Source organism: Typopeltis vanoorti, chromosome 7, assembly GCF_054136105.1.
Source record: "Typopeltis vanoorti isolate ZY-2024b chromosome 7, IOZ_Tvanoo_1.0, whole genome shotgun sequence".
In the NCBI taxonomy this organism is placed as follows: domain Eukaryota; kingdom Metazoa; phylum Arthropoda; class Arachnida; order Uropygi; family Thelyphonidae; genus Typopeltis; species Typopeltis vanoorti.
This window is the reverse complement of record NC_143555.1, coordinates 123577128-123604703: the sequence shown is the minus strand read 5'-3', so window position 1 is coordinate 123604703 and position 27576 is coordinate 123577128. Positions and strand designations below refer to the sequence as shown.

Genomic DNA, 27576 nt, shown 5'->3' with positions numbered 1-27576 from the left:
TACTGGCAAGACTTTTTTTGTTTCTGAAATTGAAAATGAAATTTAAAAGACAACAGTTTGACTTAATGGAGGTCACCCAGAAAAGTATGGCTGCCGAGCTCAATACTGTGCCTTTAAATGCCCATTTGTGAATGATGTTCAACATTGCAGTGAGTTAAAGGGAGAGTATACTGAAAATAAATGATTAATCTTCCTGTAGTTGTTTATTTTTATGCAAATTTTTCCTTAAATATCTAAAGGACATATTTTATACACACACACACAGTTGAACCCTTGAACAACAGAGGATTGAACTCTGTGGGTCCACTTATATGCGGATTTTTTTCAATAAATATATTGGAAATTTTTTTTAGGATTTGCAACAATTTGAAAAAAACCGCAGATGAACCACATAGCTTAGAAATATCAAAAAAAGAAGAAAAAGTTGGGTATGTCACAAAATGCATAAAATATATGTAGATACTAGTCTATTTTATCATTTACTACCATAAAATACACAACTCTATTGTAAAAAGTTAAAATTTATCAAAATATATGCAAACAAACAAACACTTAAAAGACTGCACATAGCACTATTCGCAGTTGAGAGAAATGTAAACAAACGTAAAGATGCAGTATTAAATCATAACTGCACAAAATTAACTGTATTAATTAATTAATTAGTTAAATTTAATTACTTAGGATAAAAAATTTTATAATGATTCATTCATTAGTGTATACCATAAAGCAATCACTGCTGTTTCTTCGTTATCAATTCATGAATCGTTATACCTGTAAATAAATATGAATTTCTTTTTCACATTATCTTTTCATTTTTGATGTCTAGTGTTAGTAATATGTATAACATCTACAGTGTTTTGTTGTAGGTACTAAGACAGACAGACAGGGCCATACTTATGCACAAGCACACGAGGCTCTAGCTGGGGTGGGGTCCAAAAAATTAGGACCAATTTAAGGGTCCCCAAATAATGAGGAGGGGTAAGTACGACCCTGCAGACAGATGATTCATCTTGTATACAGACGATGTAAACTTATGGTATCAATAAATACAGTACAGTACTGTAAATGTATTTTCTCTTCCTTATGATTTTCGTAATAACATTTTTTCTCTAGCTTACTTTATTGTAAGAATACAGTATATATTACATATAACATACAAAATATGTGTTAATTGAGTGTTTATGTTATCGGTAAGGATTCCAGTCAACAGCAGGCCATTAGTAGTTAAGCTTTTGGAGAGTCAAAAGTTATATGCAGATTTTCAACTGCGTGCGGGGAGTCAGTGCCCCCTAATCCCTGCATTGTTCAAGGGTCAACTGTGTGTGTGTGTGTGTGTATCATACTGAATCTTAACTCATTCCACTCACCCACTGCTTTCTATAATAAAAAATTTACTCTTCACTTCCATCATTATCATTCACACTGCCCTTACACAACCTTCCAAGGATGGCCTCTTATTAACTCACTCACATTTCACGATATATAATTCCTTCTGTATTAATAAGTAATGTATAAAATTTTTGTCAACTTGTAACTTAAATGCTAGCATCTAAGTTCTGCACATCTAAGGGATGTGCAGAACTAGGATTTGGCTGGAGCACAAAGTGTTCAGCCGAAACTACCAATTATAGGAAATTATAATTTTAAGACCTTTTAACCAACAACCAAGGCTACTGACAAGCACACAGAGAAAACACCATTAGAGGCCTTCAAGGCCATGAGCTCTACATTTTGTACGATATGTGCCTGGATGCGTACTGCAGTTTTACATTGTACCCGTGATAGGAAAAACACACTGGAATCATTAAAATGTTTAATTTCATTTCTTAGCACTATGAAATTTCGTTAAATCCATATACATTAAATCCACCACTCTCGACATCAAGCATGTTACTACATTGGAATAATTTTTTTTTTATTTTTATAGTTTAGTATTCTGGTATTCATTTATCTATTTTGTTGCAGAAATGAAGGATTAATATAAACATCATAGGATCACCTGTTCTCATCTATTTAGGGTAAAAAGCTAAGGTATGAAAATACACAGACAGAGAGACCAAATAGTAACAACAAACTTTCAAGTATAAAATAATAAAATAAAAATTATATTTGTGCTCAAGGCTTTTTACAAAATTAGCATGTTCCTGGAGCAAAATGAAATACAGGGATCAAAGGACTAAGTATTATAGACTGTTCACCAAAAACACAATACCTGCATCAAAATAACTAATGCAATATTGTTATCTTTGTCCAAAATAATCAGATGCAATATCAAATAAGAGCTGATACTTATCAGCTATGCACTCTATATTAGAATTCTATTCATAAACCACATATAAACAAAAGGGATAGAAAGCTAAAAGATAAGTACATAAGTTTAAATATGCAATAATATTTTGAATTATACGATAAAAAAAAGTAAATTAATACAGTATATAACTGTTAAAACAATTACAGTGATGCATTATTTGGTTTCACCTCTAACTCTTCTTCAGATCTAACATCAACAATGTGAAGGTGTTCAGAGGTATCCATAGTAATCAGTGTTCTGGAATTTAGCCACTGAAATAATATGAAAACACAAGATGAAATTGGAAAACTATATTAACAATACAAAAATCAATTTAACCTGCATTCTATATTAAAATTAATTTCAATAATTTCAAGTAAAATGGGTGTAAAATATATGTACAAATAGTAGTTAATTTTATGCAGTATTGCATAAAACTATGAGGTGTGGCTATTAAATAACAAGACTGGTTGCAAAAAATGTGGTTAATTATTATTACAATTGTACAACTTAATTGTTATCCCCTTCAACATACCCCCCTCCTCTATCTATACACCATTGCATACGAATTTTCCATTGTTGGAAACAGTGCTGCAAGTCATCAGGCGTTATCTGCTTCAGTAGCACTGCCATTTTCTCCTTTACCTCATCCACTGACTGAAAATGGGTGCCCTTCAATGCGGATTTCAACTTTGGAAAAAGGTAAAAGTCGCATAGAGCTAAGTCCGGTGAGTAAGGTGGATCAACGCACTGGAAAATTCCCACGCCACCGAGAATGAAAACAAGAATGAGCAAGTCAAAACTGAAAGCAATGCTGATCGTTTTTTTTTTTAATTTATTTTTTTATTTTTAATATCAATGGCGTGGTAATGGTTGAATGGGTACCAGAGGGTCAGACATTTAATCAACATTATTACCTTGAGGTTCTGGCCAAGCTGAGAGAACGAGTGAGGAAGAAGAGACCCAATCTGTGAAAGAACAACGCTTGGATTTTCCATCAGAACAATGCTCCAGCATAGTGCACTATCTGCAAAGCAGTATCTGGCTGATAGGAAGATCCCAGTGTTGAACCATCCACCTTACTCGCCAGACTTAGCTTCATGCAACTTTTACCTTTTTTCCAAAGTTGAAATCTGCATTGAAGGCACCCATTTTCAGTCAGTGGATGAGGTAAAGGTGAAAATGGCAGCACTACTGAAGCAGATAACACCTGATGACTTGCAGCACTGCTTCCGACAATGGAAAATTCATATGTAACAGTGTATAGATAGAGGGGGAGAATATGTTGAAGGAGATAACAATTAAGCTTGAGAAAACGTGTTTTTAAAGTTAAATATAGTGTGGCTTTTTGTCAAAAATTGTGCTGCAATTGTGTATCGGTTAGAAACAAGTGTCCTTCAGTGGTATTATTGTTTAGAACTGTGTTGTATATATTGTGTTTTCACTGCCGTTTGTTTCACTATATCAACATGTAAAGATGGCGTCCAACAAGAAACGTACGTCAGCGGCACGCAGGACTTCTACTACTACAAGAAAGGCCGGCTCAGCGTTGGATTTTTCGCAATGGATGCGTTGCGGAAACTGCTATATGTATGCACCGAAAAATGTGAAGGATCTGTGGTCGGTCTGGCAAAATGAAAAGAACGAAAATGTCGACGTATGTGAGAAGTGTCGGGATAGGCTGGAGCGTTTAGGAATGGAAGCTGACATCGGGACCGTAGCGGAAGAACTTCGGCGGGAGTTTATGAAAATGAAAAATGACCTTCATCTTCTTCATGAGGAAGTGGAAGTGATCGGTAAGGAGATACTGGAAGTTAAAGCGGAGTTTAATGTGTTAAACAGAGAAATTAGGACTATAGAGATTACTTTAGCTGAAGTAACTAGAACAGGATTACATATGGGTGAGTCTTTGGTGAATGATTCAGTAATAAATAGTATGGGAGTGATTGGGAGTCAATATAATAAAACCACAAGTGGCCTAGAAGAAATGAGATGTAGTGAGAGTGGGGGGGTAAGTAATAGAGAGTTGAGTAATGAAGCTGGGAGAGTCATGCTGAATAGTGTAGAGAATGAGTCCATGAGTGTGGACTTGAATGAAGTTAAGAGTAGTAAAATATATGGTGATTCTATGATTAAGGGTATGGAGAGTGGTATGCATGAGGAGTGCTTGGCTGATGGAACAATAGAAAGAGTGGCTTTAGCAATAAAGAGAGGGCATGAAGCAGACAAGATGATAGTTATGGTGGGTACGAATGACCTGAGAGGTAGTATAAATCGGGTAGGAAAAGATTTAAGAACATTATTAGATATTGTGAAGAGGAAAAGTGTCAATGGGAGAATAGTGTGTGTGCTGCCTCGTTTTGACAATTACGAGTTAAGTAGACGAGCAATGATAATGAATGATATGATTGCAAGAATGTGCAGAAAAAGAGGTCTGGAGTTTGTTGATGTTTGGAGTGCGTTTGAAGGAAAAAGGCAGTTGTATGCTAGAGATGGACTGCATCTTAACATGGAAGGACATAAGCGATTGAAGAAGTTATTGTTTTCTGAACAGGTTGAAGTTATTGGGCAGGGAAACTAATATTGAAAAGGTTGAGTGTAAGAGAGAGAAACTTTAGCACTGATTGTGTATTTATTGATCCTTATAGGCTGAATAAAATGCAGAAGAGAGGGGATAAAAATCGGCATAGGACTACGGTAGTTAATGACTTATATATCAGTTCTAAAGCCGGTACAAGATCTAGAGGGAATCTGCAATTTTTGTATACCAATGCTAGAAGCATTCGAAATAAGAGAGAAGAATTTTTGGCATTAGTCAGTGAAATCTCACCAAAAGTTGTAGGCATTAGTGAAACTTGGCTGTCAGCAGAAGATGTGGTCACTGGAATTGAATGTGATGGGTACACTATTTTCAGGGAGGATAGAGCAGATAGAACAGGGGGAGGAGTACTGTTGATGATAGCTGATGTGTTGCAGCCAAAGAAAGTAGTATATCATGATGATAGACATGTGAATAAGAGTTCATTTGAGGCAGTCTGGTGCGAAATAGCGACCAACGCAACCAAATATACAGCTGGATGCTGCTATAGGCCAGGGAGTACGGGGGGAGATATTGAATTCATGCATCAGCAACTTAGTGCAATGAGTGAAGGCTTGGTGATTATTATGGGGGATTTTAATTACGGTGATATCAATTGGAAGGAGGAAATATCACGTAGCAAAAAGGAAATGGAATTCATACATCTTCTACGAGATAATTACTTGAAACAGCACGTAACTGAAGGGACACGTGGTGTGAGAGTGTTGGACCTGGTTATTGGTTCAGAGGTTATATGCATAAGTAAGGTGTCCTCGTTACCTCCAGTTGGTGAAAGCGATCATGTGGTATTGACTTGGGAGGTTGCAAAATCTGTGGATTTTTCTATTAAGAAGGGGTATGTACGGAACTACAGGTTAGGCAATTATAACAAGCTTCGGAGTGAGCTTGCAGCCATCCCATGGCAGAACATATTGCAAGGGAAAGATGTTAGCAGTGCTTGGGATAAAATCAGCGGGTATCTGAGGAAAGCAATATCAGATTGTGTCCCCATGGTTAGGAGGTCAAACAAGGCAGGCATTAGATGGATGAGCAGTAGTATCAAGCTTGAACTGCAAAAAAAGAAAATGTTATGGAGAATTTACAAGGAGAAAGGCGATCAGGACACCCATGAGCAGTACAAGGCTCAAGCTAGGAAAGTTACCAGCATAGTAAGAAAAGCTAAATCAGATTATGAGAAGACCTTAGCCAAAGAGATCAAGGGTAATCCCAAAGAGTTCTTCCGCTATGTGGCAAGTAAGAGGAAGAATGACTTCGGAAGGATAACCTTAGTGGGTGCTGATGGTATTGAGGTGACAAAATCAGATGTAATAGTCGAGTTACTGAGTGATCACTTTTCAAAAGTCTATCACCCAAGTGAGGATATCTCTATACCTACAGCAATACCTAATGTGAGAATTGAAGCTAAAGAATCAGAGGTATTAAATATATTGCAAAACTTAAATGCAAACACTGCGGTAGGCTTAGATGGAATATCAGCTCGGGTGTTGCGTGAATGTGCAAATGAATTGTCAACCCCTCTCACCTGGATATTTAACTTAAGTTTGAACTCTGGTATGGTCCCTAGGGAGTGGAAGTTAGGCAAAGTGGTTCCTTTGCATAAGGGTGGCTCTAAAACTGCGGTATTGAATTACAGACCAATCACCATCTCAGTAGTAGTGGTAAAAGTATTGGAAAAGTTGGTTAAAGACAAAATTCAAGAATGGGTGGATCAGGATATGATACTCTATAGAGGCCAACATGGTTTTGTTGAAGGTAGATCCTGCCTTAGCAATCTATTAACTATTCATAATAGAATAACATCTGAGTTGGACAAAGGAACTGGCTACACAGTGGTACTTCTGGATTTTGCTAAGGCTTTTGACAGGATACCCCATAGAACACTGTTACGCAAATTGGAGCAGATGGGAATGGATATTAAATTGGTGATATGGATAGGAGAATGGCTCAGGGAGAGATACCATAAGGTGGTGTATGGAGGAGCCGAGTCCAGAATGAGGCAGGTGACCAGTGGTGTGCCTCAGGGCTCTGTGCTTGGGCCAATGTTGTTTAATTTGTATATAAATGATATAGGAAACGGCTTAAAGGGAGATATTCAGTTGTTTGCTGATGATGCAAAGTTGTGTAGTGCAATAAAAAATCAAGCTGATGTTGAAAGTTTGCAGGAGGATTTAAATAAGCTGGTAAAATGGGCAAAAGAAAATGGATGTCAGTTCAATGTGGAAAAGTGTAAAGTCATGCATTTTGGGATTAAAAGATTACCAGCTGTGTACTACATCGATGGAAAGGTACTCCAAGAGATTGATGAGGCTAGGGACTTAGGGGTATTGGTAGATAGGGAGATGAAGTTCAGAGGACACATTGCTAAGGTGTCCAAGATTGCACATAGGATTACTTGGTTGTTGAGGAACACACTGACATCCAGAGATAAAGAGGTTATTATTCCCCTTTATAAAGCATTGATACTTCCACATTTGGATTACTGTGCTCAGGTCTGGTCACCTGGATTCCTTGGAGATGAGGAGGCTGTGGAGAGGGTTCAGAGAAGAGTGACCAAGTTGGTGAGTGATATAAAAAATGCTCCCTACATTGATAGATTGAGAGCTTGTGGATTGCAGAGATTGGTTGATAGGCGAAGAAGAGGGGATATGATAGAAACATTCAAATTACTAAAAGGTTTTTATAGGATTGATGCAGGGGAAATGTTTCAGCTGTGTGAAAGTGATGGAAGAACAAGAGGTCATCTCTGGAAATTAAAGAAGAGTGTGGTTAACAAAGGTGTCAGAACAAGGTTTTTTGCCTGGAGGGTGGTGAATGAGTGGAATTCATTGCCTGACTTAGTTGTGAGCTCTTCGTCTGTAAATGAATTCAAGAAGAGATATGACAGATATTGTTTTGCTAGTTTGGGTCTCCCGCGATGAGTCTACTGACTCCATGGAGATACCCGTAATAATAATAATAATAATAATAATAATAAGCTGTACAACTGTAATAATAAAAAACCACATTTTTGCAACCAGTCTCATTATTAATAGTCACACCTCATATAAATAACCACTGGCAGTAAAAATCAGAAGTTATTTTTGCTTTCCTTTATTATGTGTTTATCTGAACTCATCAATCAACTAAATAGATTTAAGCCAGAGGCTTTCTATAACTTAACTTAGATGTTATTGAAATAACAGATACACTATTTACTCTTGAATAATAGTTTCTGAACAGACCAAGAGGTTGACAAAAAAAAAGATATCCCATTATATACGATGGCAGCTCACTTTCTAGAAAAAACTGTCCTTGCAGGATTGATTACAATGATATGGGCATCTCACTGGAGTAAGAAGCTTCATTGTAGAGAAGGTCTCTAAGCAATAAAATCTAGTCCTCACATCCTTATTAACTATATCTTACACACAGGGATGACATTTTCCCCCCCTCCACTGCTGAATTGTATATGGAAAAATTTATTCACATCTATCCTACAAATAATCATTTTGTAACTTGCAAGTTTTTAAAATATTCAATTTTCTGCCTAACAACCAAATTTTTTTAACCTAAATGTTTAAGCTATCATAACAGGGAACAATCGACAAACTATAATTCCTCATCACCAAAGCCAGTTGAACATATCTATGCATGGTAGTCTCCATTTCTTGCAGTCCAGTTACATTTGTGTAATACACAAATCAAAAATGGACAGCTTGTACACCTAAGAATCAAAAAATTAGAAGAATCAAAGAAAATGTGTTGAATGATTTGCAATTCTAATTTATTGCATAGAAAATAATTATTATCAAATATGAATTAGCATAATCTAAATCTACATACTTTGTAGATTATACAACATGTAAATACATTAAAATGTAACAAATTATAAGAAAAGTGTTATTTGAAAACATTCACAAAATTAGAATAATTGTAAATGTGGTTCAAAACATTAAAATAATGTGAAAATAAATGCACAAAAATTACAATCAAAGGGAAACAACATGATAATTAGTACTTTGTTGCATTCACCTTAGCTTATGTGACTGTTTGTAAATGGCTGGACATATTATTTACTAGCAGTTCACAGTCTCTTTTATCAGAACATGTCCATATAGTCTGTAGACTAGAAACAAATTCATTTTTGTCTTTTGGGGCAACTTCTTGAATTTTTCTTCATAATTCCCCACAAATTCTCAATGTGGGTTTAAATCTAGTGAGTTTGCTGGCCAAGGAATTACCTGATTTGCCTTTCTTTGAGCCATCCGGTAGTCTTGGAAGTGTCACAAGATGAATCTTGCTGAAAAAGTCATCATCACATAAATCTTCTGATGCCAGTAATATAAAGTGCTCAAGAATTTCTTGCTACACTTTGGAAATGACTCTTTCATATACAATACACTGCCTACCTAGACTCTCTGCGGTCATACAGAGAAGTTGCAAATTTCATCGAATGTTTCATGCAATCGTTATCAAATGCTTTTTTGCTTAAAACACCAAACACATATCCTTTGATGATTATGGGACCTTTTTCCAGTTCTCTTGATCCCACAACAGTCTCTGCTTACACCATCACACTCTAGCTGCCTTTTGCTTGGAAGTCATAAGCAGCTTCGTCTTAGGCACACTTGATTTAAAACCCAATTTGTGAAGTCGTCTCAATGTTGTAAATTTAGACACATTCACACCTAGTTTTTTCCATCTCCTGTGAAAATACCTTACATTTCGGAAATGGTTTTTCTTCATGATATTCTTCAATCTCCTCTCATCTCTTGATGTAATTATTACCTTTCGACTACTATTGCAGAGATTATTTTGAAAACTTTGGTTACTCTACTCTACTCATACTTGCTTGAGAACATCTCAATTCCTTAGCTATAAACTGTTGAGTTTGGCCTTCGTTGTGTAGAGACAACATACGAAACATCTTAGCTTCCAATATTCACTCGTTCGATCCATATTTAGCAAATGATTAACTGAAATCCACGTGCAAACTATTCCTCGCTCAGTCCTGCAGTTACTGAAAGATATACTATTTCTACGCTCTCCTCAAAACCAATTCAAAATATTCTAATTTTGTGAATGTTTTCAAATAACAGTTTTCTTATAATTGTAATACATTTTTATGTGTTTACATGATTATATAATCTACAAAGTACATAGATTTAGATGATGCTAATTCGTATTTGGTCATAATTATTTTCTATGCAATAAATCAGAATTGCAAATCATTCAACACATTTTTTTGATTATTCTAATTTTTGGATTTGGAGGTGCAGTCCTTTTATCACAAAGAGCTGTTACACTTTTCTAGATTGAACTGACAACCATTATCCTTGGCCTAAAGTGTAGGTCTATTTGAATCATCCTACAGGATCTCTCTCTCCATCACCTTTATGAAGCATTGTCCTACCTAGTTCAGCATCACCAGCAACCAACTGGATATACCTCCTCAACTCATTCCCATTATCATTAATGCACCAACTAAACAGCAATCTACCCAAGTAGAGAGACCTCTGACATACTGCTAGTTATCATTCTCCTTTTATTTAAACCTGTAGATAACTAGGTTGTAAAGAAGTTGGCTCTTGATGACTTTTTCTATGGCTTTCGAGAAAACTGAGTGAGAAATGGAATGATATAGTTTAATGGCTGACTATTATCTCTCTCTCCTCTTCTTCTTTCTTTTTTTTGGTGGGATGACTATAGGCATACTTCCATGCATTGTAGAGTAGATGCTAGGGTATGACAGTTTGTAAAGACAATATAGGATGTATGAATTCCGAAGCACAATTTTTGAGAACAGTTAGGTGGGAGGGGGAATAAATACCATGTTAGCTATTAAGGATTCTTTTGATGTCTTTGCAAAAGATCAGAGGAGGTATACAGTGCACTTCTTGATAACTGTGGGAGGTAATTTGTTGCCACAAGAATAGAAGGAGAAAAATGATCCCAGGAGATCTGTCTTATCTTTAGGTGATGTGATGTACTATCTGGATGTCAGAGAAGTGGAAGCATGGAAGAACAGAAGTTGCACTCAATAGCTCTGACAAAGCATTAGATGGCTTGACTCATTTGAGCAGAAGGAAAATTTAAAAGTTTTCTAGCAGTGAAGAAGTTGGCTGCTGATGACCTTTTCCACTCCACCTGAGAAAAATGAGGTGGACCTGAATGAATGAATGGTAGTTTGAAGGCAAATTTTTATCTCCATCTTTTTAGCATGGACTGAACATAGGTTTGCTTTCATGCTACTAATTGATGCTAGATGAGTATGACAACTTGTAAAGACAATGCAGGATGGATGCCAATTTGGAGTGTAACTGAACACAACTGGGGAAAGGGGGAGATGCCACACTCTTTTTTTGTTTTTCTAACAGAAGATCAGAGGAGACATGCAATAAGCTGTTCATGTTATAGTATGAAGCAAATACGTCAACCTTATGTTTGGATGATATTACAATGGTAGTATTATCTGGATGATCATCCAGATGATACTACCATTTTTCCTACAATTCTGTAGGAAAAGAAATATAGATGAAATTATGGTCTGAACTGCCAAGATTACTGAAGGAAAGCTAGTTAAGAAAAAGGTTAAGAATTTTGGATGGATGCTGACTATTATCTGATAGTGTGGTGGGTAGATGGAAAATTTGTGTTAGATCAGTTCAAATACTTGGGCATCGATTCAAAGCTTGATCAGTGGAGAGTTAGAGAAGGGAAGCCAGTCTAAGTGGTGAACATGGAAGTTACCAAGGAAAATGTCCTTGCTGTTTGGATATTTAGATTGCAGAAAATTAGAGGCAAATAATAGAGAGGCCATAGAGGAAATTGGAATTGGAGCACAGTAAAGTCTCCTTATGCAGGCCAGATTTACACATACGCTAGACAAGATACAGCTCACATTACAAGAGGCTTCCACCTCATTATAGAAGAAATAAATAAAAAAATATAGAAATAATGAACATCAATATACAAAAGATTGAAAAGTATTGTTGCTATTATATACTATTTTTGATTCTTTTTTTCTTTTACTTATTATAAAAAAAACAATATCACAATATGCTTTTAGATGCTCCTAATTTTCACAAGATACTCCTAATTTCAGAATCAATACATTACAAACAATGCCAATTCTTATTCTTGCAAGCTAATTCTTGGAACCAAAGTAAATGAATGAATGCAAAAATGGTAAGCATGAAATGGGATGTTGTTTAGGAGAAAGTGAAATATAACTGGGTAGCTAATCTTGTGTTTAATGCAAATTTTGTAGTTTAGCTACTTTCAGCATCGATCAAAGATGAAATAAGAGTGTCCAATTTAGCAAACCAATCCAGTTTGTTTGTTCTGCTTTCCCCCAATCATTGCTTAGCGAAATTGAAACAGGCTGCAGTTTATTTCTGATCTATTTCTGTGTTTAGTGCTTTATTGTTTTGCTTTTAGTCTTTATGTTAATATGTATGTGTGATCTTGTTAAAGCAAAAAACACTTTAAGAATAGTTTAACAAACATCTTTATTTAAGTTGTGAGGTGAGTTAGAAATATACAGTAATCTACTGTTTATCTGACAGTAGATTACTGTCAGATAAAAACAGCGATTCTTCAAAAATTCGAATCCTAGGTCATCTGATCTGACCCCTGAAGCTACACTTTCCTGCAATACATTAGCACTCTTGTGCAGTCAGCCAAATGTAATCATTTTTTTGTTTTTATCCTTTACACTAGATATTACTCTTTATAGTTATGTAGAACTATGACAAATGGAAAATAACATTAAATGGATAATATAACAGAAAAAAATCAAAACACTGTTAGTTAAAAAAAAGTATGGTGTCTTAAATGAATTTATCTCTTTTTCTTTAGAATTACATCCTAAATGGAATCATCCTGATTGATATATGTGGCCTCTTGTTTGCATTTACTTAGCTATTATTACTATTATTATTATTACTATTATTACGGGCAACTCCAGGGAGTCATTGGACTCATTGAGGGAGGCCCCAAATCATATTCATCACAACTATTTGACATTCATACAGTATCTATCATACCTCGCCTTAAACTCATTCACTGTCACAGCATCCACCACAGACTCAGGGAGCGCATTCCACTCATTCACTACTCTAAAAGTAAAGAACCCAGCTCTAACACCTTTACTAACCACACTTTTGCCCAGTTTCCATGGATGTCCCCTAGTCCTCCCACAACCAGCCCTGTACTCAAAAATATCTTCTGAATTAATTTTATAGAAACCCTTCAGTAATTTGAATGTCTCAATCATATCTCCCCTCCTCCGCCTATCAACCAATTTTTGCAACCCACAAATCCTCAACCTGTTCTCATACGGTTCATTCCACAGACCTGCTATCATCTTGGTCACTTGCCTCTGGATCCTCTCCACCTCCTCCCCATCAAGAAGAAACCTAGGTGACCAAATCTGAGCACAGTAGTCTAGATGGGGTCTTATCAAGGCTCGATACAGAGGAACAATAACCTGCTTGTCTCTGCTTGTCATCGTATTCTTCAGCAACCAAGTGATTTGATGAGCTGTTTTGGTCACTTTTGCAATGTGTCCCCTAAATTTCAATTCCTTATCTACCAACACTCCTATGACCATATTGATGTTTATGATTTTTGTCAGTTTACTATTTTATGGTGCAGACTGTCATGTTTGCTTTTAGTTGACTAAGAAATATCAATGCTTATTCTGCCTTCCTAAATTTAACAAGAACAAAGATTACAAGCATATATATATATATATATATATATTAAAAAATTAATATTTAACTAATTCTAATAACAATACATATATATATACACACACACATACATATATACATACATACACAGTCTATTTTTGTCATTTGCATTATGCTATGTGAAGAAATTTCATACACAAGAATTAATTAACTTTTGGTTTCAGAATGATTTTGCTAGAATGTGCACAACACTTCATATATATTGCTCTAAGTAAATAAATTCATTTCATGGCCACTATCTGGCATTTAATAATACAATAACGTCCCGTACATTATTACAATAAAATAAGTCAGAAACATTAGTACATTAAAATTATTTCATTTAAGAATTAATTTATTATTATTATTAATTATAATTCTAGCATAGACAATCATTTAGTAGAATTATATAACTTTACAAATTAAATTTTATGAAAAATTAATTAAGATTGTGTATTCATTTATTCATATAAATATTAAAGAAATACTCACTACTAGAAGAGTTGTCTGTTTTTACAAATACAAAGTTATAACATGAAATTATTTTACTCACTGCAGATTTTTTCATGTATACTTCTGCCTCTCTAATAATCAAAAATTAGTACCGTTTGTTTTCATAGAAATAAAACTGCTAATTAAAGCATTCGAGCTGCACTAGTGTGGATGTTTAGAAATCTGCTAACAGAATCGGAGGATTTATGAAAGGTCAGTCATGCTTAGTAATTTACTATCTTTTTTTATAATAGAGTAACAGCTGAGTTGGATAAAGGAAATGGCTACACGATGATTTTGCTGGATTTTGCAAAGGCATTTGACAGAATATCACATGGAACACTGTTACACAAATTAGAACAAATGGGGATGGATATGACACTAGTTAAGTGGATAATAGGGTGGCTGCTGGACAGATATCAAAAAGTGGTATATGGAGGGGCAAAATCGAGGCAAAAACAGGTGAACTAGTGGTATGCCACAAGGTTCAGTGCTGGGACCATTGCTGTTTAATTTGTACATAAATGATATAGGAAATAACCTGAAAGGAAATATTCAGTTGTTTGCTGTAGAGTAATAATTAATCAAGGTGATGTGGAAAGCTTGCAGGAAGATTTAAACAGGCTGTCAGTAAGGGCAAAAGTTAATGGGTGTCAGTTTAATGTCAAGAAATGTAAAGTTATGCATTTTGGGATAAATAGATTACAAACTGTGTATCACACTGATGGTACTGTATTCCAGGAAATAGATAAAGCTAGAGATTTATGGGTGGTGTGGTAGACAGAGAGCTAAAGTTTAGAGGACATATTGCTAAAGTTGCTAAATTAGCCCATAAGATTACTTGGCTAGTGAAGAACACATTAACCCAGATTAAAAACCAGAATGCGGAAGTTTTTCCACCAGTTTCCCTTGGGCGAGGATGATTTGCTGGATCAAATTCATCATTATTTGAAAAATGTAGAAACTGTTTTATGGCCTCGAAGCGTTTCCCGCTTTCATCTTCTGAACTAAATAACCAGTCTTGATCACTATCCATGATAGGGTAATAAATATAACGTAAAAATTGTCTAGCGTGTATATTTGGTTGTATTTATATGTGAAACCAAAATTCACGGTCACACTTATTAACTCGGGTGCGCAGAAAAAATTCAGTTTCTTGGACGCGAGTTAACTCGGTTGAGTGCGTTAAGGGGTTAACAAGTAGAAATAAGGAAGTTGTAATTCCTCTTTATAAGGTCTTCGCATGCGCACATTTGGATTACTGTGCTCAAGTCTGGTCTCCTGGGTTTCTTGGGGGATGAGGAAGCAGTGGAGAGGATTCAGAAGCGAGTGACTAAGTTGTTGAGTGGCTTGTGTAATGTTCTCTATGAGGATAGATTGAAGGTGTGTGGATTGCAGAAGTTTGTTGATAGGAGAAAAAGATGAGATATGATAGAATCATTTAAGTTGCTTAAAGGATTTTATAGGACAGATGCAGGAGAAATGTTTCAGCACTTGGCTAGAGAGAGACCAGAACAAGGGGTCATCCCTGGTAGTTGAACAGAGGTGTGGTCAGTAGGGGTGCGAGGACTTGATTTTTTTGCTTGGAGAGTGGTGAATGAGTGGAATGGGTTGCGAGTCAGTTGTGAGTGCTTTGTCTGTTAATGGGTTCAAGGAGATGTATGATAGACTGGGTCTCCCGCAACGAGTCTTCGGACTCCATGGAAGTGCCGTATAATAATAATAATAATCTAACTTAATTCATGACAGTGTTCTCTTGCTGTCCTTGTCAACAATAACAACTGGGTTGAAATTCACACAATTCATATAACAAATGGTGCTTATAAGTGTGATAAAGTGAAATGTTCGTTGCTAATAACTTTAAACCTAAGGAATGAACTCCTCTAATTTTGTTTACACTTATCCCCCCCCTCCCCACAGTCCCTGTCAGTAAAACAACAATAAACATATATTACATTACATATTATATTATATACTACATATATTATCTGTAGACTGGTTTCTCCTTTTCTTTCTTTTTATATGGAGCAAAAAAGAAAAAAGCAACAAAGTAAAGCACTTTAAACCAAATCTGGAAAAATTTCACCCCCCCCCCCCAATGCTATTAAAGTATCCGATGGCTGGGGGTGTATTTTTCCTATCTTATTGAACTTTCTTCTTCACTGCAGTGGAAGTCTCCCCCCCCCCCACACACACACAGGTATTTGCCTTATCTAAGTAGGCAAATGTAGCAAAGGAATGGCAGGCCGACTACATTAAATTCAACTGTCTCAAATCCATATGGATTATACTGCTAAAAGAAGCATCGACGAGGTGACTTTTTTTTGGGGGGGGGAGTCGACGTGACGAGTCTTATGCCACCGTGATACAGCGAAAAATTGGTTAGGTGGTCAGTGAAATCTATTCACTACATACTTACTGTAAACATTCGAACATTGTACAAACCTGGAAAGGCGTATTTGATAAAGAAAAAGCTGAAGAGATTTAAATGAAGTACCATGGGTCTTTTGGAAACACACTGGACTAGACAAGGCCGTACTAATCTGAAACATTCAACATTACGAGTTGAATACTCATATATTACTCAGGCAAGAATGATTTAGTACTCAGAGAAGGAGTAGCTATCATAGTCCATAGATCAGTTCCCCACAGCACTGTAGAAGTTAACCACATCTCATTCAGAACCACAGCAAAACTACAAACAAAAGAAAGAAACCCTTTTATTAAAATAATAATACAAACATATGTGCCCGATCCTTCACATCCAGAAGATCATATTGATTTCTATCAACAACAACTACAAGAGGAAATTAACAGAACATACAAAAAATATCTGCTAATAATTATAGGTTATTTTAATGCCAAAGTTGGACAATACTCAGACGACATGCATGATGTAATGGGTAAATTTGGAATCAACACAAAAAATGAAAGAGGAGAGTATCTGCTTGTTTTCTGTAGAGAAAATAATCTCGTAGTTGTAAACACCATGCTTTACCATAGACCCGCCTACAAATACATCTGGACTTCACCAGATTCAAATACTAAAAACTGCATAATTACTTTCTAATTCTCACACCCTTTTGATGCCAAACTGAATCATCTGTTTTGTAGTGCTGAACTGGATACCAGTCATGAACTTGTATTTGCCAAGATTCGATTAAAAAGCAACAAAGTAAATCACTTTAAACCAAATCTGGAAAAATTTCACTTGGATACTGTTAACACAGCACATCAAAATATGATCTGCTGTTTAGGACATGCATATGAGATTAGTCAATGTATAAAGGAAAGACAAAACAAGGAAGAAGCTAGCATTGAAAATGAATGGAACTTGCTGAAAAATATTATAACAAGTTCAGCTGACAGATTTTTAGAAAAAATAAATAAAACCAAATAATCAGTGCATAAGACCTGAGATAATGAAATTATGGGAGCAGAAAAGACAGGCTAAAGATTCAGTTAATTTGTTAAGGAATAATCTTATAATGAATTGTTTACATGAAGATAATTAAAAAAATAAAAAATAAAATAAAGAAAACTAACACGTGTTTCCTGAAGATTAACCATTTAAAAGTTAGGAAAGTTAACGACTTTGCTTGGTAGTATGCATTTAAAGTTTATCTGTAAATGACTAATCAGAGATGAATTAATCATTTTTTTAAGTGACATTAAGTGTTCAAGAAAGAATAAGCATTACGTTTTATTGTAAACAAATGAATAGATATTTTACTGAGATTGTCTTAACAAAATTCACAAAATTCTTTTTAAGATTATTCTTTGCAAAAAAAAAGTATAGAATAAGAATTTAAGTTCTAAATTCTTAGAACCTAATATTAGATCTTTGTATTGTATGCATATCATTCCAAATTTAAGCCTTTTTTCTTTCTTTTTTTGAGGACACAACTTCAGAAATAAAAACGGCGATTTTCTTTCCTGATGGAACGGTCATCATTTCAGATAACACTGCAGTTCACAGAACATTGGCTGTCTCCACAATTTAAAAACAGGAAAATACTTGTAAAAAATTTGAGGCAGAAAAAAGATTACATGAAACAATTCGTTGAGGTATAATTTTTGCCTTGGTATCAAAGTTATTTTCAGTACAATGAGAAGGAACATAATAAAAATACAAATAATAGAATAATTTAAAAAAGTGCCATCAGAGATAAAGTAAGACAACAAACGATCAATAAAATGCCTAATTAATTATACGTATAGTAAGAAAATAATAAATTAGAAATTGATAGAGGATTAGTACAATAATATTTTCCATAGAGGGAATAACTGAAGGCATGGTCAGAGAAGCTAAATCGCTCAGGTTCAAATATGGTGAGAAATATAAGATTCATGTTCTTCTTGACCAGTTGTCTTATTTAAGCTATGATGGTAAATAAAATTTAAAATAAAATTGAAGGTATCTTCAGTACTAAGGCAAAAAGTATACATCAATAATAGTTTTTGTTCAAGTTTTTTCCATCTTAAATTTTTTTACAATTACACCAACTTACATACTTATTCTTAGACAAAATGAAAATAACATTATCCTCTTTCTTTCCTTCAACTGCCAGATGTCAATGAATATTTGTGAAACATTTCTGAGACATGCTTAAAAAACCATTGTAGTTGAGAGCCCATAGGAACTTTATTTTTATATAATGCAACCTTATCTATGAAAGGATGTCAACCTACAGCACATTAACACCATCAATAGCCCAGGGATAGATATCAAGAAATACTGCTCTAGCGACCAAACATGATACATTTTCTAGTCACTACAGGTTTCCAAATAAGCGGAGTTGCAGACTTGCAGCAAGCAAAGGTGCAAGGCTGCTACCATAGTAGACTTCCACTACAGCAAACACCATTATAACAAACTCAATCACGATAACAAATCAGTGAAAAGTCATGGTTTGCTAGTGAGAGATGACTGTATTACTTAAACATTCGAAAGCATTCATTTCACAGTGGAATTTAAATCCATGGCTTGTAAGGTTGAGAGAGCAGAGATTCTATCCAATAAGTTAACCAAGGCCAGCTTGGTTTCAAATTTTCAAAGGATTCCAGATCCTTATTGATTTCATGCCATTCATTCTTTTGTACTGTATAGTATGAAACTGATTTAAGTCATCATGACTTAAAATCAGTGGAAGAATGTAGTATATGCTAAGTATACAAAAAAGGGGGAGAAGATTCTTCATCTCAACAACAAAAAGGGATAAATAACTAAAATAAGCTGATGGCAGCCTAAAAATTGTGTTTGCTTATTAACCACAAATAAAAGTTATACCACTGATAAGTGGAATAACATTTGCTAAATGTTATTCTTCTACATATTATAGCATAAAGAAATCTGAACATTCAAACCTGTCTTTAACCGTATTTTGACAGTTATACTTAAGATAGGGAGAAAAACATACATACACTGAAATTTTGAACAACATACTGTAGCTCCATCTTCTGAAGAGGAATGAAGTTAATTTTCTCTGCTGATCCAAAATTAACCTAATATCAGAAAACAGTAAATATAGTAACATGTTATTGAATTTATTCCAATACAAAGTGCAGCACTCATAACAGCATCTAAAATAATTATTTCATAAATAGCTAATAAAAAGTACAAACATATCTTGTACACACCTGATAAAAATAAAGTAGACTTTGACGCCCAAATGCCAAAACAGGATCAATAATGCGTGTGGCTGGTGCTACTTGGATCAAAACAAACTGCCAGCATAAAACAGGCAATGTATCAGGATCTCCCTAATAAAAAAAAAAAGATCACAGATCATTATTTTGAAAGAATCATATATATGTGTGTGTGCAAGTGCATGTGTATAAGATGATTGCATCTTTATTATTATTATTATTAAGAGAGACCTCCAGTGAGACAGAGACTCATCGAGGGAGGCCACATACCACACACATACCAGCTATCATACTTATTCTTGAATTCATTCACACTGCTTGCACTCACACCATCCAAAGATAATCCATTCGAACCATGCACCATCCTCTGAGAGAAAAATCTAGCCCTCACACCTTTCTAGGCAGCCTTCATTCTCAGCTTACAAGGATGCCCTCTCATCCTTTCCCCACCTTCCATAAACTGAAAAATTCCATTAATTGAAATCCTGTATGACCATCTCAGAAGTTTGTAAGTCTCAATCATATCATCCCTCTTTTGCCTGTCTGCAGTCTACAAATTCTCAATCTGTCTTCATAATCAGTATTCCACAATCCTGATATCATTTTTAATCTTCTTTGTACTCTCTCCAATATATCAGAATCACAACAGAAACCGGGAGACCAGACCTGCACACAATAGTCTAAGTGAGGTCTTATCAAGGCCTTGTAAAGAGACAAAATAACATCCTTATCTTTACAGGTGAACATTCATTTCAGAATTGCAATTATCTTTTGAGTTGTATTTGCAATCTCTGCCACATGGCCCCTGAACTTCAACTTCCTATCTATTAACACTCCAAGTTCCCTAGCCTAATCCCACCAATATAATATTACATTGGATATCAAATCATGCAGAAATGACTTTACATTTACTGACATTGAACTGACACCCATTTTCCCATGCCCACAATTCCAGCCTATTCAAATCATTCTGCAAAGATCAGCAGTATTCCTGATTACCTACCAATCTTTGCATCATCAGCAAACAACTGTATGTCGCTTGTCAAATCCTTCCCAATATGATTAATGTACAGATTGAATAACAGTGGACCAAGCACTGATCCTTGTGGTATACCACTTGTTACCTTAAACCTTGCAGACTCATATCCTCCATATACCACTTTTTGATGTCAGTCAGCCATCCTCTTATCCATGCTAATATTGTATAACCCAAACCCATTTTCTCCAACATTTATGCAACAGTTTTCCATGCTGTATTCTGTCAAAAGTCTTTGCAAATTCCAAAAGTAACAGTGTATCCATTCCCCTTGTCTAGTTCAATGGTAACATTATTATAAAATGTGAGAAAGTTGCTAAAACGTGACGTTCCCATAGTAAACTCATGTTGTATATTGCAAAGTAGAGATTCACTGTCAACCCATTTCTGAATGTGGGCCCTACCCAATTTTTCCAAAATCTTCACCACCACTCCTGAGATACTAATTGGTCAATAGTCGGATACATCAGTTTTTGCACCACCCTTGTGCAATGGAATTACCATACATTCCTTCCATTCCTGCAGAATCTTCCCTGCTCTGAAACTCATATTAAACATCCTGGTCAAAGGAATGGCCAGTTCAGCTGAACACTCTTTTAGTACACGTGCTGATATTCCATCAGTCCCTATTGCTGAATTTTTATTCAATTTGTGCAACAGCACTAATATCTTGGCCTCACACACACCTGCGTTTCATCATCCAGTGAAGAGATAACAGTGAGCTCAGTGTTGCGTTCACCAGGTTTATAGCTTTTAAAGAAATGGGCACTCATTAACTGAACAACCTCTTCTGTCTGTAAGCCTCATGCCATCTGGATTTGAGTTATTCTTTCTTTTACTTGCAGCATATTGACAGAATTCTTGTGGGTTGTCTTCAGCATGCAGAGACAGTTACTTTTCATACTCAGACTTTGCTTTCCGTACAACAGTTGTGACTATTCTAGCCTGCTGCTTATAACGTTCATAACGGACATCATCCTTATGCAAACGATATTCCTTCCACACCGTCCTTTTCTTACGAATCTCTTGCTTAATAAGATTACATATCCATTTGACTCCTACTCTATTTATTCTTCAAACTCTCAGGACACATTCTGATATCACATCATTTAAGTATTGTTTAAATGCTTCCCATGCACTGTTGATATTCTTTCCATCCAGCAACGATCTCATTCCACTGAACTCAGTATACCCTCAGTTCATCATAATTTCCTGCTTTGTAGTTCAGCATGTAACCTTTTCTGAATGGAACATTCATAAACTTAGTCACTTCCCAAGTGAGTACTGCATGATCAGTCACCAACTGGAGGTAGAATAGTTAAGTCTTTAACTGAAACGCCCACTGACACTATAATCAAATCTAACACTCTTTGACTTCGAGTTCTTTCTGTCAAATGCTGCTTGAGGAAGTTGTCCCACAACAGCTCAATAAATGCATTTTCATTCTTCTCATGAAATTCTACAGCTATCCAATCAATATTTGGATAATTAGTCTCCCATTATGATTACTCTTTTCTCACTCATCTTTTCTTCATCATTTCTTCATGCATTTCTTCATCACTAGCAACTGATACACCAGGTCTGTAACAACACCCCAATATGTAATTTGTCTTGTTACAGACCTGGTGTATCAGATGGTGTACCACCTCACACCAGATGGCTTCAAACTCACTGTCACATAAAATATTGCTAATAGTATTACTACAATCATAGGTCTCAATTCTAACTGGATTTAAGTCATCCGATATCATTAGCAGCATGCACCCTCCTCTCCTATCCTTCCTAAAAATACTGTAACCATGATACTTGATACCAGTTAGTAGGTCTGATTCTGATAGCCAGGTCTCACTAATACCTACAATCTGAGATTGCAACATATTGACTAAGGCAACAATCTCTACCCCCTTTGCTTCTGATACCCCTAACATTCGTGTATACTCTTGTTTGCAGTCTGCCTGCCTAACACAGTTGGACAACTTGCAGATCTTTATTCTTCTCTAATGCCTTACACATGTAGACATTTTTGCACACATATGATGGGTCCGAACCGGATGAACACAAACCCGAAATTGTTCTCGCCTCGTCAACATTTCCATGACAAAGACCATTCCCATCATTAACACAGTTATATAACATTGTTGCTCTTACACTCGCATTCACACCATTCCTCCCTTTATAATTTAGTTTCCCCGACTCTCTGTGTTAGGTCTCATACCAGTTATTAGTTTTTCTAGACTCCTGATACCAAACACATTCAGGAGTAGGCCATCCCTCTTATACAAATCCAATCTTACCTCAAACTCACTCCACACATCCAAAAACTCACATACATTCCTTCTACATAGCCTACGCATCGAATCGTTTGCCATCATAGCCCTTCTTTTTAATCAATTTTTATCATAGTGAGTAAATTATACTTAAATAATTTAATCAGAACTAATAAAAATATATTTAATTATTGGATGATTATTATACTCATTTGTTTCAAATATGTATATATTTGCACTGTATATGCATACAGTGCATATACAGCAAATATGCACTGTATGCATATACAATGGTGTACTAAATTTTGCAAAGGCCACATAAGCTCTTAAATAAATTGAAACAGATAGGATTGGATAACAGACCTCTGAGTTGGATTAGTGACTGGCTGTCGGATAGATATCACAAAGCTGTATATGGGGGGGGATGCAGTATCCCAAAAGAGAAAGGTCACTAGTGGTGAGCCACAGAGGTCAGTTTTGAGGACACTGTTGTTTAATTTGCATGTTAATGATATTGGGATGACAGCACAGTGGTAAAAAACACTGACCAGGCATGCAGTCAGGAATACATATCCATACTTGAAGTAGAAAAAGCCATCAAACGCTTGAAATGTGGAAAGGCAGCAGGAGTAGATGATATTCGACCAGAAATGCTGAAGTATGGTGGTATAAGAGTCTTACAGTGGCTGCACTGCATAGTTCAGAAAGCCTGGACAGAGGGACTATTTCCCGATGATTGGAGTAGAGCTCTCATAGTACCCATATATAAAAAGGGAAATAAAACTGCATGTGAGAATTACAGAGGTATTTCCCTACTGAGTGTTCCTGGCAAGATCTATACAAGTATACTTGAAAAACGGTTCAGAAGAATTGTGGAAGGAAAGCTTGGTGAAGAACAAGCTGGATTCAGGCCAAATAGAGGCTGTCAGGATCAGATCTTCACTTTACGACAAATAGTCGAGAAAGCATGAGAATATAACAAAGATCTGTATTTAAGTTTTGTTGATTTGGAAAAGGCATATGACAAGGCGCCAAGAGAGAAGCTATTCCATACGCTGCAGTTATATGGTGTCAATGGGGCATTATATCAAGCAATACTTAGTCTTTATTTGAGATGTAAGTCAGCAGTTAGAATTGAAGGAATTACAGGAAGATGGTTTAATGTTAAATCTGGTGTGAGACAAGGATGTACATTATCCTCTGTTATTCATTATCTATATGGATCACATTATGAAGGAAAGTAGTAATATCAAAATTGGAGATGTTAATGTCAGCTCTTTGCTTTATGCAGATGATGTTATACTTCTAAATAAATCCGCTACAAGTCTGCAAGATTCTCTGACTAAATTGAATAGCTGTTGTAATAGATATGGTATGAAGGTAAGCAATAAAAAGACAAAGACAATGAAAATAGGCAGAATCATTGAAAATGTCAACTGTGTTGTGAATGGAGAACTTGTGGAACAAGTAAAACATTTCAGCTACTTAGGCACGATTTTTACTGAAGATGATAAATTAAATATAGAAATAGACAACAGAATCAGCAAAGCTGGTATGGTGGGAAGTCAATTGAATAAATTCATATGGAATAAGAGAGAAATTAGTCGGAACACTAAATTAGCTGTATACAAGACAGTGTTCAAACCAGTTTTAACTTATGGATCTGAGAGCTGGGTAAGAAGTAAAACACTTGACCAAAGACTAGAGACCACAGATATGAGAGTCCTGAGAAAAATTATAGGCGTGAACAGATGGCATCAATGGCAATATCATATTAAAAACGAGGATATTAGGAAAGAACTTGACATTGTCAGCATCCAGGAATGCGTTAGCAGAGCTAATCTCAGGTGGTATGGTCACTTAAACAGAATGGGCGAGGAAAGATTAGCAAAACAAGTGTTCTCTGCCAGGTTGGCAGCAAAACGACCCAGAGGAAGATCAAGATATAGGTGGATTGATATGGTACAAAGTGCCTTAGACGATAGAAATATAAGATCTGATAATGTTGGAGCCTTGACAAGTAACAGACTTATTTGGAGGAAAATTATAGATAGGAAATTAATAATGATGTAATTTTTTTCATGTAGTACTATCATATCCTGTACACTCCTTGAGGGTACATGGCAGGAATTTGATGATGATGATATATTGGGATGTGTTTAACTAGTGATATGCAGCTGTTTGCATATCACTAGTTAAACACATCGAGCGAATGCTATGGACTTACAAGATGACCTAAATAGATTGCATGAATGGGCAGGTAAGTGGAACTATCAGTTCAATGTTGCAAAATGTAAGGTTTTTATATCTGGTAAGCAATGATGGGATGCAAAGTATAGACTTGGTGGGGAAACTTTAACAGAAGTAGAGGAGATGAGGGATCTAGGAGTGATGGTGGACAAGGACCTGAAATTCCGGGGCCACATTGCACAAGTTGTGAAGACGTCATATCGGATAATGGCAATGATGCAAAGGAGCCTGACATGCAGAAATAGAGGTTATGATGCCATTCTATAAGGCCTTGATCAGGCCTCATATGGATTATTGTGCACAGATTTGGTTACCGGGTTTTCATGTTAATAAGGATATGTTAGAAAGGGTCCAGAGAAGATTCACAAAGTTGGTTAGTGGTCTTCAGAATGTGGAGTATGAGAACAGATTGAGAGAATGTAAGTTGCAGGAATAGGAGGAAGAGGGGGGGGTGATATGATTGAGACATACATCATACTAATTAAGGGTTGTCATTGAGTTGACATGGAAGAGATTTTTCATAGAATGGGGGGGGGGGGGGGGGCAGAACAACAGGCCATCACTGGAAACTGTATAAGGAGGGTGTGAGCAGAGAAGTGAGTAGTAGGTTCTTTGCATGGAGTGTGGCTGGTAACTGGAATGCATTGCCTGAGTGTGATGTGGGTGTAGACACATTGAATCAGTTTAAAGCACAGTTGGATGAGCACTGTGTGCAATAGTGTGTACCTCTCACAATGAGTCTCTGATTTCATGGAGGTCAAATGTTAACAATAATAATAATAATATTTGCTTAATTATAAATTAAGAAGAAGGAAAAAGAGAGAAAAAGAATGATTTATTTTGTTAGGTATTATCTGAATACATTTTTATCCTCTGCTAAATGGTTATCATGAAATGTTAAAGTGAATGGTACAGAAAGATAACAAATATGAGGAAGTGGGGGGGGGGGTGTTGAAACAGAACCTGACATATGGTTTCTGTTCATAGCATATATAACAGGAAAGCAAATGCATATTTGGTGGGCATTGTGGAGGAATCATGCATCTCTCTATTTATAGTGATTTGATACATACTTTATAATCAAGGTAGTAATGACTAAATACGAATAACATCTTTGCAATGCCAAGCAAACCTAAAAATCAATTAATGCACTTAAAAAGCATCAGTAACAATATTAAAAATGCACATATTTACTTATTTTTCAGCAGGCTATGTCCATAATTACATAAGAATAAACAGAATGTGTTCACTGGTGAGAAGCAAACTGCCATCTTGCTTTTGACAAAAAAAAAAATGACAATGAGATTATGGAATGCTTGGATTCTCTGGTGATGAAGAAATGGTGGAGGGGATTCAGAAGCAAGGGACAAATATTGTGGCAGGTCTGTGGAATGCTCCCTATGAGAGCAGATCGAACGTCTGCAGGTTCCAAAAACTAGCTGATAGGCATAAAAGAGGAGATATGATAGAAGCATATAAGTCATTAAAGAAGTTTTATAGAATTGGCATTTTTTGGTACAGTGCAGGAGGTGAGAGAACAAGGGGTCGCCCCTGAAAATTATGTAATAGTGTGGTTAACAAGGGCATTAAAACTAGATTTTGTACTTGGAGGGTGGTGAATGGGTGGAATGTGCTGCCAGAGGTGGTTACAAGTGCTCTGTCTGTGAATGAGTTTAAGGAAAGGTATGACAGGTATTGTGTGAATATTGACTAATGTGTCAATAGGGTCTCCCACAATGAGTCTTCTGACTTCATGTAGATACCTATATAATAATAATAATGTGTCTCTAAGGTATAAAAATCCATAGGGAATCTTAGATACACAGTGATACAACAGAATGCTGAAAAATGAACTTTTGGATCTAAAAGCTAATTTTTATTCAATAAACTGTGTTTTGATACTATAAGCTATTTTAAAAAATTGGGATTTTTAGTTACATTCCATTCATAAACACAATTTATTTTGGATTCACTGGGAATGAGATAAGAAAATCCTCTAGTACAAAATATGAAATGACCTTGAAGAAAAACTGGTTTTCCATCAAAAGAAATACTATTCACAATTAACTTACCATTCTGCCATTAAAAATGGTCTTTCTTACAAGTTCAAGATATAACATGTTCATTACAACATTTTATTTTTGAAGGTACTCATGCATAAGCATATTACAAATATATGCAACTACTATGGGAGGAGAAGAGTGATATCAGGTTGATGTTTCTAGGCACATTCCTCACTCAAACAGTCTATACTCCACCTTTCTTGCTTGGTTTATTAG

General features: G+C 35.7%; 1 protein-coding gene across 1 annotated transcript in view; it reads right to left on the bottom strand.

The window, feature by feature from the left end:
* Positions 1-27576, bottom strand: part of Vps8 (vacuolar protein sorting 8) — a 519719-nt gene that overhangs the window by 337193 nt on the left and 154950 nt on the right. The window contains exons 12-14 of the mRNA XM_090395104.1: positions 19736-19858; positions 19520-19600; positions 2479-2562 (exon numbers count right to left, since the gene is read on the bottom strand). Coding sequence (XP_090251230.1) covers positions 2479-2562; positions 19520-19600; positions 19736-19858 — 288 coding nt within the window. The remainder of the gene's footprint in view (positions 1-2478; positions 2563-19519; positions 19601-19735; positions 19859-27576) is intronic.